The sequence below is a fragment of the Vipera berus genome (assembly GCF_964194415.1).
Source record: "Vipera berus genome assembly, chromosome: 4".
Taxonomy (NCBI): Eukaryota; Metazoa; Chordata; class Lepidosauria; order Squamata; family Viperidae; genus Vipera; species Vipera berus.
In genome coordinates, this window is record NC_138206.1 from 9,070,139 (window position 1) to 9,090,544 (window position 20,406).

Consider the following 20,406-nt stretch of genomic DNA (forward strand, 5'->3'; position numbering starts at 1 on the left):
ACGCGCCTCAGAACCGCCGGAGAAGCGAGCAGAAGGGGGAGGAGCCGGAGCGCGGACGGGCCAATCGGCGGCCCCCTTTTGGCCCAGCCGCCCAATCCGAGGTTGGGCCTCGTGACCAGCCAAGATGGCGGCCCCGGCGGGCGGCGTGTGACCCGGCCGAGCCGCGACCTCGGCGCTTGGCGGGGCTCCGAAGCGGTGGCCGGTCGGGTTCGGTGAGGCTGAGCGAGGAGGACCCTGAGCGGGGGAGGCCTTTCCGCTCGGCCAGGCTGCGGCTAGCGAAAGAGAAGAAGCGCCTACAAAAGGTAGGTGGGAGCTTCTGGGAAAGGGCCGGGAGGCGAGGATGGGAAAATGAGGATGGGATGCCTGAGCAGGGGGTTGGACTAGATGACCTCCAAGGTCCCTTCCAACTTTATTATTATTATTATTATTATTATTATTATTATTATTATTATTATTATTATTATTATTATTATTATTATTATTATTATTATTAATTATTGTTATTGTTATTGTTGTTGTTGTTGTTATATTATTATTATTATTATTATTATTATTATTATTATTATTATTATTATTATTATTATTATTATTATTATTATTATTATTATTATTATTATTTAAAAAAACTCCCGTTTGGTTTTCCCAACTGCACGGTCGGGTCGGTTGTCCTTTGCAGAAACTGGGTGGCCTTCCGGGCTGGCTTCTCTCCTGCCAAGCGGAGCTTAGGAACAACGCCCGGTGGCATGAGCGGGTGCAATGCGGTGGGCTGCCTGCGAGACCTTCCCTTGCCCAGGTCCTGATGGCAAGCAAGCCTCTAACCCCGGGATTCCCACGCAGGGGTTAAGGCAGGGGTTAAGGCAGGGGTAGGCAACCTCGGCTCTTTTAGGACCGGTGGACTTCAACTCCCAGAATTCCTGAGCCGGCTTGGCCGGCTCAGGAATTCTGGGAGTTGAAGTCCACCAGTCCTAAAAGAGCCGAGGTTGCCTACCCCTGGGTTAGAGTGAGACGGTTCGCTGCTGGACCAGGACTTTGTGCTACCTGCAGGAGGGGAAATTGCTGCAGCGCTGCTGCAAACGGTGCAGGTGGTTAGATCCTCCTGCATCGGGTCCGACTTCCTAGTGCTGAAAGGGGTGGGTTGGAAGGAAGGAGTGGATGGACAGAATAGGAATAGGAATAGAAATAGAATAGAATAGAATAGAATAGAATAGAATAGAATAGAATAGAATAGAATAGAATAGAATAGAATAGAATAGAATAGAATAGAATAGAATATGGAATAGAATAGAATATGGAATAATAGAATAGAATAGAATATGGAATAAGAATAGAATAGAATAGAATAGAATAGAATAGAATAGAATAGAATAGAATAGAATAGAATAGAAAATATGGAATGGAATGGAATGGAATGGAATAGAAGAGAAGAGAAGAGCAAATTGAGACTGGAATGGAATGGAATGGAATGGAATGGAATGGAATGGGACGGGACAGGTCATGATGGGATGGGATGGGATGGGATGGAATAGATGGGATGGAATAGATGGGATAGAATAGAAGAGAAGAGAAGAGAAGAGAAGAGAAGAGAAGAGAAGAGAAGAGAAGAGAAAATGGAATAAGAATAGAATAGAATAGCTGGAAGGGACCTTGGAGGTCTGGTCCAACCCCACTCCCCCACCCCCGCTTAAGCAGGAGAAGCTACTACACCATCTAAAACAAGTGACCCATCCAGCCTCCTCTTAAAAATCTCCAGTGCTGGAGCACCCACGATTTTTGGAGGCAAGCTGTTCCACTGTTCGATTATCCTCCGTCAGGGAATCTCCTTAAATCCAGGTTGCTTTTCTCCTTGATCAGTTTCCAACCATTGTTTCTCGTCCTTCCCTCTGGTGCACAACCTGATCCCTTCTGAAGGAAGGAGTGGGTGAACATAAGGAAGGAGTGGATGGACAGAAAGAAGGGAGGGAGGGATAATAGTGGGGAGGAAAATTGTGCTAACCTGTCTGGATTATCTCCCTGGGTTTGATAAAGAACTCCAGTATAAATCAGAACACTGGAATGTGAGGTCAGCTTCTGCTCCAGAGAACAATCAAAACTTTTACTTATTAAATTTTTATGTTGCCTATCTCACTATTGAAACGACAATTGTTGCCATAAAACAAGGTTTCCCAACCTAAGAGGTGCAGACAGGTGTCCAGGGGAGGCATGAAGAACCTTTTTGGCTACATTGTGATGATAAATCCATCTCTCTCAAAGTTTCATGGCATCGTGTTCAGAGTTTTTCTTTGTGTTCATTTTGGGGCTTGGATTTGCAGGGGAGTTGTGATGGCAAAAAGTTTAGGAACACTTTGTAAAATGTTTCCCAACAGTTTGAAGGCAATTGTGATTTAGCGTACCTAAAAGCGTTGTCCATGTGCAATGTACTTTGCATCTTCAAATCAGTTCTATTATTAAATCTTAAAAATAACACAAATGTAAAGAAAACGGAAAGTAAAAGTAAAGAGGAAGAAAGGAGGAGCTTCTGATTTTTAGTTTGCCAGCACGTATAAAACTAGATAGGAATGAAAGAAAAGAAATGTTAGATTTACTCAGGCTCAAAATTTAAGAGAAAATTTTTATAAAATGTTTTATAGATGGCATCTGGATCCCAAGAAGTTGTCCAACATGTATCCTAATTTACAGTCTAAATGTTGGAGGTGTGGTAGTTTAGAAGCTACCTATTTTCACATGTGGTGGACTTGTAGAAATATAAAAGCTTTTTGGATCAAAATTTGGTGGAACATTCAAAAGATTTTTAAGAGAAAGTTTTCTTCGCAATTGTTTTTATTGGGTATTGTTGTAGATTGTGATGTTAAAGAAACTAACTTGATGTTGAACATGATAACAGAAGCACGGTTACTGGTGGGACAATATTGGAAGAAGGATAGTTTGCCCACTATAGAAGAATGGGTGTTTAAAGTTTCAAATCTTGCAGAAATGTCTAAGATTTCTGCTTATCTGAAGGATCATTCACAGGAAAGATATATTTCAGTTTGGAGGAGATGGATAGATTATATTCAGAACAAATATGGGACTAAAAAGTTCCATTTAGCTTATGAGTAGATTTTAGTGGGATATTGTTATTGGCACGTTGTTTGTAGTTATGTCGAAGGGGAGTTAAAGCACATTATGAATTTGGTTAATTGTATATTATGCATAATTTTTATTTAGAATATGATTATTGTAACTATAATCCTGTATTTAGCTCTGGGAAGTGGGGGGGGGGAAGTGGGTGGGTTTGGGGTGGGAGGGATTTGGGGATATATTGTAAAATTTTGTTTTTGTAAAACTCTTTAATAAAAAAAACTAGATAGGAATGAAAGAAAAAAAAATGAACGTAGGGCATTGGAGCAGAGTATTTTGACTGATTGATCTGTGTTTCAGGAAGTTATTAAAGTAAATTGAGATCTTTTACAGTTCATTTTCCGGCATAGATGGTTACAGTTGTTTAGACTTAACAATAGGATTTTGAGCAGGATTTTGGTGTATAATAAAAATTTACTTGGTTCTCTGTTGCTCTCAGAAATAAATGGGCTTTTATCAATAAATCTGTTTATTCAATTTATATAGCTGCCAAATTCAATCAAGTGACTCTGGACAGCTTTGTTTTGTTATTGCTTTGGCCATTGGTAATAACAAAAAATAAAGCCTTCATAAATGTAGCACCAATAAAAACATTTAACAAAATATATTACAATGTAAAAAAAGTGAAACCTTAAAACACTGTCATTCCAAACAAATAAAATATCAGAAAGCATTAGAGACTTTTGATATAGTGTAGCTGCAGCCCAGACAAAGCTTGCTAAGTTCCCATAGTATTGTTCCTTCTCTCAGTTCATTACATATTCAATTTCATATGAATCAGGATAAAATGATTTCCTTATCAAAAGGGGGCTCAGAATTTCCCAACATGCTGAAGGGAAATAAGAGCACTACAATAAATAATGGGTAAAACCTTCTGTAATTTCCTTGGAGCGAGGACAGAGCACATATTTATATGGGATTATTGAGAAACTGAGATCCACCCTGACTGCTCTTTAGAAGGCCAGATCCTGAAGCTAAAACTCAAATACTTTGGCCCCCTAATGAGAAGGAAGGACTCACTGGAGAAGAGCCTCATGCTGGGAAAGGTTGAGGGTAAGAGAAGAAGGGGACGACAGAGAATGAGGTGGCTGGATGGAGTCACTGAAGCAGTAGGAGTGAGCTTAGATGGACTCCAGAAGATGGTAGAGGACAGGAAGGCCTGGAGGAACGTTGTCCATGGGGTCGCGCTGGGTCGGACACGACTTCGCAGGTAACAACAAATTGAGAAACTGGCCCTCTGTACAGTAGTTGTTAATGCTCTTCACTGCAATGGTAGCTTGCTTAGAAGGATGGCACTGTAACATATTTTTGTTTTATTAATAAGTGCATGCCAAGAGGCAATTTTATTTTGTGATAATTTAAAGAGTCTTCTTTGGGCGAAGACACTCTTTTTTTTCAGGCATAGGTAGAAGTGGAGAACCAACATACTGATAAGAAACATTACTGAAGCATTATAATACCATTTTGTATCTTCTCTTTTAATCCCCTTTATCTCCTTTATTTTCTCAATGCTCCAGGGATTAAAATGACAGGGAAAGAATTTCTGGACCATTCTATGGAGAAAATAATCAATAATTCGAGAAGAATCTCAGAAACCGCCTGGGAAAAGATGTTTGAAAAACTGCCTGCACAAGATCAGTGAGTACTCACACTTTGCAAATATCTCACCATTAAGTACAGGTAGTCCTCGACTTACAACCTTTTGTTTAGTGACCAGCTGAAATTACAACGGCACTGAAAAAAGTGACTTGTGACCGTTTTCCACACAACTGTTGCAGCATCCGCCATGGTTATGTGATCAAAATTTGGACGCTTGGCAATTTGCTCATTTTTATGACAATTGCAATGTCCCAGGGTCACGTGATCACCTTTTGCGATCATTTAACGAGCAATGTCATTGGGGAAGACAGATTCACTTTACAACTGTGTTACTACCTCCACAACTGCAGTGATTCACTTAACTGTGCCAAGAAAGATTGCAAAATTGGGTAAAACTCACTTAACAAACTGTTATAAGTCAAGGACTACCTGGATTTTATTTTGACAGTTCCAATTTCAAGATACTTAGGAATCTGCACCCTGATAACGCGGTGTAAACTGTTAAGAAAAGATTATTTTTTGAGCCTCCAGAATACAGCAGAAAATTGCTGCATGAAGACCAAATTTCAAACTTATTGTCTGTTTGCCTCTTTTATTTTCTGCTGGCAATAAAATAGAGGCTAATTTGACAAAGGATGATAATTTCAATAGGACTTTTGTTTGCCTAAAAATGTCAGACTTCACCTTAACAGAAATTATAGTCTGATCGCCACCACTGTATGAATCGATTGCTTTTGGTAGAAAATGTACCTACCATGAAGCTAGTCCTCAGGAATATGTCATGAGATTCTATACTGGTTTAAGCTTTCAGAGTGAGAGTATTTGCTTTCCTTTTTTTTTTGTTCTTTTGCTAGTTTGTGACACACAGGTTAGTGTTAGTCGTTGGTGATGGTAGCGGCAGTAATAACTTCTCTTTTTCTACAGAAGTTTCTTCCAAAATGCAGGTCTTACCCTCGCCTTCAATTCAAGTCTCCTTGCCTTGATTTCTAATAACGCATTTAGGAAGATTCTGCACGTCACACAGGCTCGTTATTCAACAGTTGCAGCCATGGCCTTCATGCCATTCACCACAACTACAATTGCTTACGAGGCCATAGTAAAACACTCTTTGATGACAGGTATGTGTTGAATAGGGACGCGGTGGCTCAGTGGGTTAGGATGCTGAGCTTGTCGATCAGAAGATCGGCAGTTTGGCGGGTCGAATCCAGAGTGCTGCATAACAGAGTGAGCGCCTGTTACTCATCCCAGCTTCTGCCAACCTAGCAGTTCGAAAGCACGTAAAAATGCAAGTAGAAAACTAGGGACCACCACAGTGGGAAGGTAACAGCGTTCCGTGCGCCTTTGGCGTCTAATCATGCCGGCCACATGATCATGGAGATGTCCTTGGACAAGCACTGGCTCTTCGGCTTTGAAACGGAGATGAGCACTGGCCCCTAGAGTTGGAAACGACTAGCACGCATGTGCGGGGGAACCTTTACCTTTACTTTGTGTTGAATTCATCCAAATAACTCAGCAAGCTTTTAGTTTTCTGTAATAACTACTCCGATATTTCTAGTATGGCGCAGACCTTACCTTCACTGAGCCAAATTAGACCCCATCCTCCATGTGTACGTTTCCTCTTTTTTCCCCAATTATGCCCACAAAACAGAACCATTTTAGTAAATAGTGTGTAAGATCCCGGTACTTACTGCTCCAGACGAGATAAAACCTATGCCACTGTATTTTAAAATTACAACTCCAATTCTTACAAGTTTCTTTTTTCCCCCCATTCGTTGCACTGTACAATTCCCAGAATAATTTCCAAAATACTTTAACCTTTTATCATGCTTGGTTAGGGCGCTGGAATGCATTCCCCGCTTTCAAAGCTTCTATTTTCAAAAACAAAAAAAAGATTCTGAGCAGTTCACAATTATTTCAAAAACAGAACTTAAAAACACAGTTGGAAATCTAACCACCCAGACAAAACAGTAAGAATTCATAAAAGACTTGACAAAGGGGTCAAACTCCCAATTCAGGCCAACATGGTGATTTCTTAAGAAACTTGAAATATCCAGGATGCTAAGAGAGTGGTCATTGTATGTGTCTTTGGTGAATGCTGTTTATTAGAAGTTGTGTCTTTTCAATAAAGAACCAGGGGCTGCAACAGACTAGGCATGCTTCCCGAGTCTCATAAGATGACAACCGTTGACTGGACCTGGAGCACACCTATTCTGCCTATTCATATGGGTAGAAATGACTGGACGCAAATGGGCCCTCAAATAGCCAGGCCCTTTTCCATGAAAATCTAGCGCCTTGAATTGCGCCTGGAAGACATGTGTCAACTTGTACATGCTGACTAGCACCTTGAATTGCACCTGGAAGCCATGTGCCAACTTGTGCAGCTTGCCCAACAGCAATGATACATGGACATAAAAAGAAGGTCCCGTTACTGCATTTTGGAACAGCCAAAGCTTCTGGATAGCCTTCAAGGGCAGGCCCATGTACAGCACTTTGCAAATACTTCAATTGCAAGGTAACCAGATTCCAGTTGAGGAAATTACTCAAGTTTCTACATGAAGATGGCACACCCTAAGCTTACTCTTTTCTCTTACTCTACTACCCTGTGGAGAAGTGGGTCTTTACTCTCCTGAAGTTCTGCCTGTTCTAAGGCGGAAGCATCCAATAGGATGTGTTTTTTTTTCAAAGCCTTTTATAATCCGTTTCATGAAACAAATCATTTAAGAAATTACTGACAAAACTAAAGCAGTATTGGAAAAGACATCAGCAACAAAATTAGGACAGGCATCCATGTAGTTTGAACAATCTCTGTTTTTCTGATAGTATTGCAACCAAACTAAACTGCTTTTTAAATACAGTATTGTTCCTCTAATGTTTCTCAACCATGGCAGCTTTTTAAGATATGTGGAATTCAATTCCCAGAATTCCCCAGCCAATTATAAGTTACCAGGGCTGGCTGAGAAAAACTGATTAAAGGCACATAAATAATCTCTGTTCAGACCGATCCAAGACCAGGAAAATTAAGCATCTCATTCAAACTTGTTCTGAGTATTCTCCTGCAATAGAAATCTGAAACAAATCCATGTTCCCTCATGTTTTGATTAGGACCACCAGAAAGGGCGTTACACATCCTGGAGCTACCTATTATACAACCTACAGAAAACTGGCTTAAGTTAACTAACATTCCTAAAGGTGTGCTTCCATACTTTAAAAATATTTAAAATAACCCTGGGCCAATTACTTTGCAGGCCACGTAGTAGAACTTGGATTACTGTGCTAATTTAGGCTCATGCAACAATGAATGAATGACTGCACATTTTCTTTGACAAAGCTAGAGGTTTCTTCCACTGGAATTACAGGTCAGTTTAAATGTTCCAGTGGAGCTTGGAACATAGCATTTTATGTCACATGCTCCATACCTAACCTAATCCCACAAGAGGAACGTCGTCAGCATTCAGCATGTCCATTGCATTTTTTCTGAGAACGATTTTAAACCACAGTTCTTTGTTCTTTCAGGCAATTTAAACTGTGAAATCTGTGCTATGGTGAGAGGAAGTTTAGTAGGAGCTGTCACAGGCTATTTCTACCCCATAATTATAGCACTGCCTCTGAATGCATTGCTGGCTACAAGGTATGTTTCAACCATATTGTTATATTAAGCATTCTGATAGCATTTTTATTTGCAGGAACCAAGATTGTGTTTTGCTTGTATTCGGAAATGGGTTTTTGTTGTTACCGTGAAAGTAAGGCCTACCCAAAAAATAAGCCCTAGTTTGATTTTTGGGGGGTGGGCCTAATATAAGCCCTATTCCAAAAATAAAACCCTAGTTTTGGAGTGAGGTAAAATCAAGCTAGGGTAGGGATGGGGAATGTGGATCTGCCCCATGCGCCTCACACCACTTACGTTGCAGCCAGGCCTCTCCTTGCCGGCCCACTTCTTCTTCTGTGGCCTCTTCTGCAGCCAGGCCTGCATTTCTGGAAAGGCCACTGCAGCTGAGAACCAAACTATGGATTGATCCATAGCTCGGTACTGGGCTGCAGAGGCCTTCCGGAAAGGCCCAACTGCGAAATGCAGGCCAGGATGCAGCTGCAGAATGAAGCTGCTCCTTCGGCTGCAGAAGTGGACCAGCTGAGCAGGGCTGTCACTGCCGGAGGCAAGTAAACAAGACACACATGCCCAAACCCCAAAAATAAGACCTGGTGCCTCCATTTGCTTGGAAATCAAATGAATTACCAAACTGTGTGCTTTGAGTATTGTAAACTTCCATTTTCTGGCATTTCTGTGCATAATTCCAAAAATCCTATTTATCCATTACTTCTATTTTGTGAGATAATCTGCTTTCATATATAACCATTCATTGGTGATCTTTCACTGTTGAACTGTGTGTGTAACAAAAACATGGGGGTGTAAGCATTAATTCTATGTAATTATCCAACATGATCATGTAGATTATAGGATTCTGTACCTTCCCGTCTTACGTACTAAATTATTTTCTTCATTTAAATGCTTTCCTCAACTTCATGAGAATATGGGGAGTCCTTGGCTCATGAGAACCACTGGGATCGGAATTGCCTGGCAATGGCAATTTTGGCAGTCCTGGCTGCTGTCGTTAAGGAAAACTGCAATTCATTACATGGCTTCCAACTTCCTGCTTGTGGGAAGCCAACAGAAAATGTCGGAAATCATGATCTCATGACCATGGGTTCCAATCACATGGCCATGGGGGATGCTGCGGATGGCTGGAACTCGGAAGTCCTGTGATAAGTCCCCCAATTCAGCACCAATGTAACTTTTGAATAGTCGCTGAACACAAGTGGTCGTAAAACGAGGACTACCTGTAGTAAGAGGGAACAGGGTTCCAGAATGTAATGAATTAAAATTAAAACCCGTTATTGCAAAAGCTTTACACCTAAATCTATACCCTTCTTTATACAGATAGTCCTCAACCTAGAACCACAATTGAGCCCAAATTTGCCATTGCTAAGCATGTCAGTGATTAAGTGAGTTTTAGCCCATTTTACGATCTTTCTTGCCACAGTTGTTAAGTGAATCATTGCAGTTGCTAAACTAGTAATATGTTTGTATAGTAACTTTGGCTTCCCCACTGACTTTTGGCCTGTCGGAAGGTCGCAAAAAGGTGATCACTTGACCCCGGGACACTGCTATCATCATGAGCCAGTTGCCAATGTTGATCACGTGACCACGGGGATGCAGTTCACTAAGTGTGAAAAATGGTCACGGGGTCACTTTTTTCAACGCCGTCGCAACTTCAATCGGTCACTAAACAAATGGTTGCAAGTTGAGATCTACCAGTATCCTCCTGGTAAATGGATAACATTAGCTTCATATTCGGGGATGGTCAATTTTGGAAAGAAGCTGTCAGCAATTTATTTCCTTCCCAGTAGTAGAGTCTGTTTTAAAGTGGGAAATGAAATGGGTCCCTGTAATTCCTAAGTTATCGCAATCTTAGCCAAATGCTCCGTAACCTTTTCTCTCTTCTAGGTACTATACTACTCCCTTGCCGGGCAAAGAGAATGCGGTGCGATTCTGGGTCACGCTTAGCAAACCCATTTTCAAAAAGATGAGGTTTGGTGCTTTCATCCAAGTTGCACTTGGCGCATACCTTGGCTCAAGACATCATGAAATATATCTCAAAATGATCCACATGCCTGAACCCGGAAGGGATCCTCAGGAAATCGGAGAATAAAACTTAAAAGGTGTTAAGCTTTTATTTGATTGGAGTTCTTTCAAGATTTAGATAACTTTGGGAACTTCTAGTCTGGTTTGGGTCATTTATATCAACTTTGTGAAAAAGGGATAATTGAGACAGACAGACAGACAGACAGACAGACAGACAGACACACACACACACACACACACACACACACACAGAAGTTTCTTAAAGGGATCAACCTCTGAAGCTGTACTATAAGATAGTAACCAACAACACTGGGTGAATGAGAAAAGCAACAACTAAACTTTTGGGCAGGGAAGTCAAGAGATACTGCTGAAAAAGAAGTTGTACAGTGATAAGCTTATTTATACAAAGTATATAGATATACTTATCTACATGTGCACACAGCAACAAATGCATCAAATTCATAGAGCCCTTCCTGGAGCACATGAAGAGCACTGAACAATATTTTCTAGATTGCTGGTCTACACACGGGAGAGTAGAGAAAAGTATTTCTCTGTTATTTCCACAATAGAAAACAAAATGGAGGGCAATTTAATGCAAGAGTCCAACAATAATTCAACCTACCCAGTGAACACAAAATGCTAACATAGCTAACATATTGTAGACTGTCCTCAACTTACAATCAATTGCTTAACAACAGCTCAAAGTGATGACAACCTCCCCAGAGCTGCTTGCAACTTGTTTTGCAAAATCCCATAGTGCATATCTGTTTCTTAGCAGAGGGAGACAGCCAGGGCTTTTTTTCTCATAGAACGCTCAGAACGGCGTTCCGGCACCTTTTTTTTTTTTTTTTGCAAAAAAAAAAGAAGCTCCCTCTATTGGCTTTCCTAAGCCTATTGCAGGGCTAGGCAATCTTGGCTCTTTTTTATGACTCATGGAATTCAACTCCCAGAAATCCTGAGCCAGCCATGCTGAGGGGAAAGGGAGAGATTTCCAAGCTGAGCCATGCTGGCTCAGGAATTCTGGGAGTTGAAGTCCTTGAGTCATAAAAGAGCCTGCACTAGAGGAGTACATTAAAATTATTTACAGGGTTACTTCTTTAGGAACTTAACTTTTAGAATCTAAAGCAGCTAATTCAAAAAAGCCAACAGGAAAGAACCTCAGATTTTTCATCTGCTTCTGTCTTTTGGAAGGTAAAATTAGATAAAATAATCTATTTCCTATGTTAACATCTCTGCAATGATGATTTCATAAAGGTAACAGGAAAGAAATGAGAAACATTTTTCTCAATGTAATATGTCTAATTTAGCTGATGCTAGAAAAATAATATCTTTTGTACTATTTGTACTATTGAAAACTATTTTGAATCTAACCATCTATTACAATTAAACCACTTTAAAGTAAACAATTCTTAAGAATGAAACATTCTTAATTTGGACTTTACTTTTACTGTTTGGACTGTTGTGTGTTTTGAAAAATAGATTTAGAATCTAGTTACGTTGCACTTCAGTCTTTAAATAATTAACCTAGTATATACATAACAATATATGATGTTTTCTATGGTGAGCTTAACTTCAATAACATTTATTAAAAAAGGCTAAAATAATTTCTGGTGGTATTATCTGTACATTAAAATTTTGTTTAGTCACAATCTTTCACTTTTCACATTCTGGAAAAGCAGTGGTCATGTATTCTACCAAAAGATGTTACACATGTGCATAAGCGAAGTCAGTAGCATATGCCTTTTTAAAAATATCAAACATGCAAAGAAACAAAAATAAGTCCAAAATATCTGTATTACTTCCAGAAATGCCAGCTTTGCAACCAATATTTCTCATCCATAACTATGGCACCCTAAGGATACCTGCATACATGCAAATGCTTCTCTGGGATCAGTAACGCAGCAGGGATTGCTTTTTCCTTCTAATAACATATACCTAAAACCAGTTTATTGCATTTGGCAATTGTACTAAAAAAAAATCTGAAATCAAGTGAAAAATTTATTTAAATTATTTTATTAAAACAAATTAATGGCAATTCTTTTATAAGAAGTTGCCTCAAACAAAATGAGTTTGACATACCTGCTCTAGATAGTTGAATGCTCTAAAATAAATTCTAAACCAGGCCTGTACATGCAGCCTGCCAAGCACCCTTGGACAGAGCACAGACTTTTTTTTTAAAAAAAGTAATAAAATCACTACCACTGCCCTAAAAGTCATGTTGCCTAGTGTCTCCATGGCTTACCATGTTCACGAGCTCCAACACTGTAGATGCTCCTCTAGTCACCAAATCATCGATTAGCCCATCAGCATTCCTTTGCAGACCACAAAGATTTTTAATTTATCAGTGTGGGCCTTTCCCTTCTACAAGTTGCACAGACCTCTTCTAGATTTTCCTCTTGCCTTTCCGAGTTAACTCCTTGGTCTGTCATTGAGCAAGAATTGACTTTGTAGGGAAGCATATTATCATTTGATGTATGTTTAACATATGTTCTACCTGTATTTACCGATTATATAATATTTGTATGCAATCCACATGGCAAGGTTTGGGGCAACTTACAATACAAAAAAAATATTTTTTAAATTATAAGATTAAAACATAAAAGCAGGGCTTTTTTTCTCATTGAACGCTCTGAATGGCGTTCCGGCACCTTTTTTTGCACCAAAAAAAAAAAGCTTTTGCACAAGCTATGCTATACCCTCCCTCCCACAAGCTATGCTACTCGAAAGCCAGTAGGAATTGCTGAGCGCGCCAAAAGACCTGGCCAGCAAACGTTGCACCGGCAAGTTATCTGCAGCGAAGGTGAGTTGGCAGGAAGTCTGCATCCCTCCCTGCTGCCCAACTACACCATCTCAACTAGGTAAGTAAGAGAGGACAAGGAGTGGGAGGTGGGTTCTGCGGAGTCCATGTGCACTCCTTCCTTGTGCTCACCCGTGTCAGCCAGGCTGGTGGCCTACCCAGTGCTGGACCTGCGCCACCGTCACCTCGCCCTGTGCACCTAAGTGGTCGCCCTGCATCGCCTGGCCCGCCACGCCTCTGCCGCCTGCCCCGCGCAGCACCGCCATATAGAGTGGGCCCCGCTGCTCCCACTGCACCAGCCGCGCCATCTCCGGCCCCAGGGGACAGCCCACTGCCAACACCCCTCACACCCGTGACCGCAGCAGCGCCCCCCCCCCCAAGATGAGAGTTCCGGCACTTTTTTTTTTTAGAAAAAAAGCCCTGGAGACAGCATTGTCCAAACATGTTTCTGTGGCCATGTGGCCAGCATGACTACGCCAGGGCCCACTTCTTGAAATGAACTGCATTGTCTCAACTTAATATGAACATCCTTCTAGCGTCAATAAAGCACACTGCAGTTTCTCGTATTTATAAAAACTGACAAAAATATCAGCTATAAATACCAAACTTTGTGGAACTGACAGGAAAAAAACTTCCAAAATGCATAGGTATAACCAAGCACTGAGCAAAGTACTGACCCCAAATGTTTAAATGGCCGCTTCAAATTTTAACGCTATGAATGAAATTAAACTAAACACTGTTTTGGTAATACAAAATGGTTTTTCAACAAAATGTGAGTTTGCGTAAGGCTTACCTTGGAGATCTCTAACCTTAAGAACTTTTAAGATGTGTCAAGTTCAACTCCCAGAATTCTGGGAGTTGAGATCTTAAAAGTTGCCACAGTTAAGACACCCCTGGCTTAGTTAAGAGTGTTGGGTTTTTGGTTTTTTTTTGTTTTTTGGAAGAGGGAGGAGGTCTGTGCCTGTATGGGGAGGGTCTTACTGCCACTTTTTTTTCCAGGAAGAAAACACGAATGGGGGGAAAAATGAGTTCGTCCACAGAGGCAGAGAAGCTGGGATGACAGGCATATTTAATATGTGGCATATCAAGAATTAGAATGCATGGAATCATGCAACAACCTTGTTTTGAATATAGGTAGTCCTCGACTTACAACCACAATTGGGACCAGAATTGCTCAGGCAGTTCTTAAGTGAGTTGCACCCGATTTTACGGCCATTTCTGCCCCAATTAAGTGCATTGCTGCGGTTCAATGAATCGTGGTTAAGTGAATCTGAATTTCCTCATTGAGTTTGCTTGTCAGAAGCCAGCTGGGAAGGCTGCATCTGTCATAAATACATGTGAAGTTCCTGAATGTTGACGATGTGACACAAGAGATACCCCAATGGTTGTTAAGTGTAAGCACCAGCTATAAGTCACTTTTTTTCACTGCCATGGTAGCTTTGAACAGATGCTAAACGAATGATTGAAAGTAGATTTTGTAAGGATTTTGTTTTTTTAAATCAGCAGCCTCTTTCCCAGGTAAGGTGGGGAAAATATACATATTACGCTTTCGAGTTGGTATAATTCAGCCATAGCTGAAGCATGTCACTGCACATACTTGTTTTTTTATAGTGATCAACATTTACAAAATTATTTGTGAATGCAGAAATGCTGGGTTTGCTCATTGTTGTTTAAACCTGTCAGTTTTTTTAATCTTGTGTTAAGTACATTTTTAAACAGTATAATATACATATATATGAGATCTATAAATTTTGCCTGAGTAAAAGGATATGATTAGTGGTTATTTATTTTCTATACCAGGCATGTCAAACTGCAGGATGCGTCACGCCGAAACCGCACCCACCCCATTGGTGGCAATGGGGAAAAAGTCCCAATACGCCACGCGACATTACGTGACCTTGTGAGTTTGACATGCCCGTTCCACACTAAAAGAAATATTCAATTCTTTGTTTTTACTTCTGCAATTTTTATGTTAGGTAAACCATCCTGGGAGCATGTGATGAAAAACGATACAGAAAAATTAAAGCTTTCTAAATAAATACTGCTAGAGCATTTATCAATCACAGAAAAAACCCTCCGAGCACTAATATAAATCCATCCTCAACCAGAAAAATACACATAATTATATTGGTTAATCTATAATTCATCTCTTAACACCGCACAAATCATTTCTGAATGAGCCACCCAGCTAAACGACTATTTTATAGAAAATTAAGGGATTTGATAAAAAAGCAGCCTTGAGTCTTTGACTGAAAGGTAAACATTTTTAATTTGAATAGCTGTCCTCATAAGTACACCTGAATTACTTACACAGAAACACTGACATATTTTTGAAGTACTATTAGGATATTCCATTCAAGGCTTTAATTTCAAGAGATATTCAATCAACTGGTTAACAAGGACAAAATATTTGCAAATCTATTTGGCTCGAATATATTTTAGTAGGCACTAAAATCCTTGCAGGTCTTCACTTCTGGGCTTTTGGCTAAGCAAATGTGTCACTCTTTCTATGCTGAGAATGGTATTCAAGGCAACAGTTTATTTTTCAACGCACACATGGTTAAATACCCAGAATATTTTTTTAATCTCACAAATACTTTTAAATCATACAAAAGAAAAGAGGATTCAATTTCACAATGCAACGTTAACAACTTCTGTGAAAAGCAATTTAAAAATGCATTTGCTTCTTGAAATACAACCGCAGAAGTATGTGTCACAAATCTTTCCTCCTGTTGGCCCATGGCTATCAACCATAGAAAAAATGAACCATTAAATTTGATCGAGTCCCAAGAGAATAAATAAATGAATTATGGAAAATGAATTGCTGCCATTTAAAAATATTGAAGCATGATTAAAAACTGAGAAACTCCTTATCTACCTTTTCATATTTCAGTTTATTATCTGGCAAGGACTACTGCATTTAGAAGACTTCTAAAAAATAGCCACAGTTATTAAGTATAGGATAATATCAAGAAATGAATTGGCAAAGAAATTAGTTCTCTGCCACACTGCAGCTGCCTTAAGAAAAGACTTGCCAAGTTTCCTTGTAGATGCTCCTACTGATTTAGAGATTGGAATATGTACATTTATATAGCAGATGTGACAACAGAGGAGTAAACAGCTGCATCAATTAGAATTAAAATCATCTTTGCAGCAATCCTAATTCTTAAATTGGAAAATTTAAGGTGTGGTCGAGCTAGTCATCTGATACATAAATAACTTTGAAGAATTTAGTAAATTTCAGAATAGGAATAAATGAAATGACCAGTGAGAAAGCAAATGCTTTTTTTAAATGCCACTTTTCACATCAGTATATTTAATTTCTTGCTAGATTGGATTAGTTGCTCAAAACATTAACGTTACCCTGTTCGGTGGTTGTTGTTTTTTTCAAAGTGAAATACAGCCAATGCCCTGTTACCTTGCTCCCTTTTTCTCATACTACCTTTTAAAATAAAGCAGGAAGGGGTGGCCAGCAGCTGGTCCCGTCTCTTCTGCCCATGACAGCTGTATCCACTTCAGCATAAAGAAAAACAAGGATGCTAAATATACACATACTTCATTAAACAGCAAGGTTTCACAAAGAAAATCTTGTGGTTGAACACATATCGAGTGCAACAGATTTTGAAGAAGTTTGCATTTCATTTGTAGGGGGAAATATTCATCTGTTTCTAATTCAAGACGAGAGGAAACCTTTATTTTTCCAGGTTTAACATTCTTTGTGAATCCTCACTTTACATTATTTCACAACCCTTATGTCCCCAATTTACAGAAGTTTAAATATAAAGCATTTAAACACAGCAGACAGTCGATGCAGGGAAAACACGTGCTAGCCCCCAAACCAGCATGAGTTTGTCGGCAGAAAATCTTCCTCCACCCTAGACAGGAACAATTGCATAAATGTGTGTGGGGGTGTGGATAATGTTCATTTACTTTTTCCTTATTTCTGAAAACTTCAAACTGGCATGCCACTTTCATTTTAGTAGTTTAGTGAAATGCAGGTCCCGCTTTAAGAGACCTACATGAGACTTTTAAAACTAAACAAAATTCACTAGACTAAAATATTTCTAGGTAGTCTTCAAAATGCATGCAGCGATGTAGTGAAAGAACAGTGACATTACTAAAACAACCTGTCGGTTTATTTGCTTCCTTGCAGATAAGGACACATTATTATAGTAACTGAACAGCCAAGTATATGGACAAATAATCCATCTCTTGTTAACTGGAAAAGCTTATAGCAATTGCCTCATTACTAAATGTTGTTAAAGCTGTGAAACTCAGTAGTTTACTCCACTAGAAAAGTCCAAGTTCTAAAGTAAATGTTGAGGTATATTTTATTTCTTTAAAGATATACTCACATTGCCTCAAAAACAATGGTCTTGATTCCCCTTTCACCAAGCAACACATTGCTAAATGTACATTTAGCAGCGTTTCCCCCCCATAATCTTAACCTATTAAAATACTACATAAAATAATGTCTACATGTGTTTTGTCAGGAACATGCTAAAAATTTAGAATGACAGGGAAAAATAGTGCCATTACTTGAAACTTGATTAATCAAAATTAACTTGATTCTAGGAAATGCCTGCGGAGCTACTTCTAGTTCCTGGGCCAGACCAAATATTTGTGTAAAGAAAAACAGGCTAAGTACCAATGCAAACTGCCCGATACCACATTATGGGAATATTATGGATCCTTACCAGGTTGCGAGGTGGCAAACGACTGTTCTTTTAACCCCTACACAACGGAGCCTGGCAGGGCAAGCACCTAAAAGAGAAACTGTCAGAAAAGTTTAATAGTAATGTATAACAGATGCCTTACAATTTCACATGCATGTTTTTGTTTTTTTAAACTGCCTGCTGTGCATTATTACTATTTGGATGTTAAGTCTCTCCAGTCAAGACGTTGAAGTTTATGCATTTTATTTTCAGCTTCTTTTAAAGCAACAGAGCGGGCTAGATTATTTTTTTAAAATCTATCCCACCGTTTATTCATTTCATGGGCCCATTCTTAACCACCACTGTCTACCTGCTTTGAAGGGTGCCCGTGCTGCAGTTCAGTGACAAGAGCTGTTTTTGATCAATGTGTGTGCCTGCAAACATTTCAGCAGCGACGACAACAACACTGCGGCCAACCTGGACACCACCCCATCCTGACACAGCAAGATGATCTTCCAACACAAAGGGGGGGGGGAGTTTTGCATTTCTTCCCCCTCCACTAAAGCAACGGCGGCTCTACCAACAAGCCAGTTTTATCATCACTTTCCCCATTTATCTAGGTTTTCTTTTTAAATCCTCTTCCTCTTCTCTGTCATTCTCTCTCTCTCTCTCTCTCTCTCCTAACTGCATCCTCCGCTAGCACCCCCTGGATGACGGCAAGCAGGCAAGAGACCCCCGAAGTGTTTTGTTTTTTTAAGTTCTGCGTAGGCCCGAAGAAGTGGAAATACTTGACCCTACATTATGGAGAGCAAGGAGGGGGCAGCAGCAGGAGGAAGAGGAGCGGCCGCCCAAGTCTCCGAGCTGGCCGCCCGCTTGGCGCAGAGAGAGCAAAACTCCACCGAAAGGTGGTCGCGGTCCACGTGGAGGCAAACGCCGCCGGGGCTGCCAGACGACGGGCGCAGCTTCTCCTCCACCGCCGGGTCTTCCGCCCGGACCGGGAGCGCGTAGTCGTGGTCGCCGTTCTCGCCGAAGGCTCCGGCCGCCGCCGCCGTCTCCTGGAAGAGGCTGGTGCTGACCCTCATGCGGAGCCCCAGGCTGCCGGTTCCGTCCCCGGCCAGGCGGCCGAGCAGGCGGCCCAAGGCGCTCTGGTTGGCCAGCACGGCCCGCAAGTAGCCCGTCTCCCGCTCCAGGTCGCGCAGGCGGCGGCAGAGGCCGCGGTTGCGGTCGCGCAGCTGCCGGTTCTCGGCGGCCAGGCTTTGCAGGCGCGTCTCCAGGCCCTGCACGTAGAGCTTCTTCTTCTGCCGGTTCAGACGCGCCGCCGCCGCCGCCTTCAGACGGTTGCTGCCCGGCCGCGCCGGCCTAGAAGAAGAAGACGACGACGACGAGCTGGAAGGCCGCGCCGCCGCCGCCTTCTCGGCCGGCGGACTCGCCCCGCCCCAAGCCGGAGGAGAAGAGGCCTCGCCGCCGCCCACCACCGCCGCCTCCAGCCAGGCGTCCAGCTCCAGCCCCGCCGGGAAGAGCAGCTCGCCCTCGTCCGGTTCCTCCAGGGAGTCCTCGGCCGCCATCGCCGCTTCAGTCTCCTCTTCGGTCCGCCGCTCGGCCGCCGGGCTTGGAAACGAGCAGGCCGCGGCCGGCTCTCCGGGCCTTCCCTGGCCCGACGAGGCCGCTAAGAGCTGGGCCAGGCTGTGGCGCATCACAGCGGCGAGGCCGAGCCGGTGCCCCGGGCCCGGTGGCGATGAAACGGTGGGCCTTGCGGTTAGGCCCGCCTCAGCGTCGCTCTCCCTGAGGCGGCGACGGCGGCCAACTTCGCCGCCGGCCTCGCCCGTCCTTCTTCACGCGACGGCCTTCGCCAACCGCCCACGGCGCGACTGCGCCTGCGCACGCTCCGGCGCTCTTCCTGAGCATTCTGGGAGTAGAAGTCCGGCAGGGGGAAGAGGCGTGGCTTCAGGCGGGTTGCTTGTTTTACGCGGAACCTATTTAAAATTAGAATAGAATATTGCTGGAAAGGGACCTTGGAGGTCTTTTAGTCCAGCCCCACCGCTCAAGCAGGAGAAAATTTAGTGGAGCAAATTTAGTGGCTTCTGAAACACAGAATGTGTGTATAACGTGTGATAACCTTTTATGTTTTCAAAAAACATAGAAAGTTCTAAAGCAGGGGTCTTCAAACTTGGCCCTTTTATGGCTTGTGGACTTCGACTCCCAGAATTCCTCAGCCAGCGTGCCCGGCTGAGGAATTCTGGGAGTTGAAGTCCACAAGTCATACAAGGGCCAAGTTTGAAGACCCCTGCTTTAGAACTTTCTATGTTTTTTGAAAACATAAAATTGGGCAAGTGGTAGTGAACAGCGGACTACTGTTTTGTGGATTTTGTTATTAGAGCTTTTTAGTCTGAGCTGCCTGTTGGATGTGTTTAGCTGTTCTTTCTTGTGGTTTTTTTTAGTTTTATGCAATGCCCGGAGTTCACTGGAATTGAACTGCCAATTCAAATCAAATCAAACCAAGCAGTGCAAGTCATAGGAAAAAAATTATTACATCTGTCTACCTCAGGAAACTGATAATATTACAAAACAAGACTATTGGAAGGTTGTGAACAAGAGAATTG

The 20,406-nt window shown here is 41.7% G+C and overlaps 2 protein-coding genes across 3 annotated transcripts; one reads left to right on the plus strand and one right to left on the minus strand.

Moving 5' to 3' along the window:
* Positions 1 to 94: 94 nt before the first annotated feature.
* On the plus strand, positions 95 to 10,434 carry LOC308668177 (transmembrane protein 126A-like). The gene is made up of 5 exons (XM_081327884.1): positions 95 to 302; positions 4,635 to 4,755; positions 5,641 to 5,834; positions 8,230 to 8,344; positions 10,217 to 10,434. Exons 2-5 carry the CDS (start codon positions 4,643 to 4,645, stop codon positions 10,419 to 10,421), a joined length of 627 nt encoding a protein of 208 aa, XP_081184010.1. The 5' UTR covers positions 95 to 302; positions 4,635 to 4,642; the 3' UTR covers positions 10,422 to 10,434.
* Positions 10,435 to 15,401: 4,967 nt separating this feature from the next.
* On the minus strand, positions 15,402 to 19,684 carry CREBZF (CREB/ATF bZIP transcription factor). 2 transcript variants are annotated; one of them, XM_081327235.1, is made up of 3 exons: positions 18,605 to 19,684; positions 17,849 to 17,927; positions 15,402 to 16,664 (listed from the first exon to the last, which is right to left on the minus strand). In XM_081327235.1, the coding sequence occupies exons 1-2, from the start codon at positions 19,498 to 19,500 to the stop codon at positions 17,879 to 17,881; spliced, it is 945 nt and encodes a 314-aa protein (XP_081183361.1). In that variant the 5' UTR covers positions 19,501 to 19,684; the 3' UTR covers positions 15,402 to 16,664; positions 17,849 to 17,878. The 2 variants fall into 2 exon arrangements, with proteins under 2 accessions (XP_081183361.1, XP_081183362.1); XM_081327236.1 differs by having other exon boundaries at positions 15,402 to 17,026.
* Positions 19,685 to 20,406: the final 722 nt, after the last annotated feature.

Excerpts from the sequence above, each read along its gene's own strand:
- LOC308668177 (XM_081327884.1), top strand. The coding sequence starts at position 4,643 with ATGACAGGGAAAGAATTTCTGGACCATTCTATGGAGAAAATAATCAAT. Across the intron at positions 4,756-5,640 it reads AAACTGCCTGCACAAGATCA|AAGTTTCTTCCAAAATGCAG; the intron begins GTGAGTACTCAC and ends CTTTTTCTACAG. Across the intron at positions 8,345-10,216 it reads AATGCATTGCTGGCTACAAG|GTACTATACTACTCCCTTGC; the intron begins GTATGTTTCAAC and ends TCTCTCTTCTAG.
- CREBZF (XM_081327235.1), bottom strand. The coding sequence starts at position 19,500 with ATGCGCCACAGCCTGGCCCAGCTCTTAGCGGCCTCGTCGGGCCAGGGA. Across the intron at positions 17,928-18,604 it reads CCCTCCTTGCTCTCCATAAT|TTTCTCTTTTAGGTGCTTGC; the intron begins GTAGGGTCAAGT and ends CTTTTCTGACAG.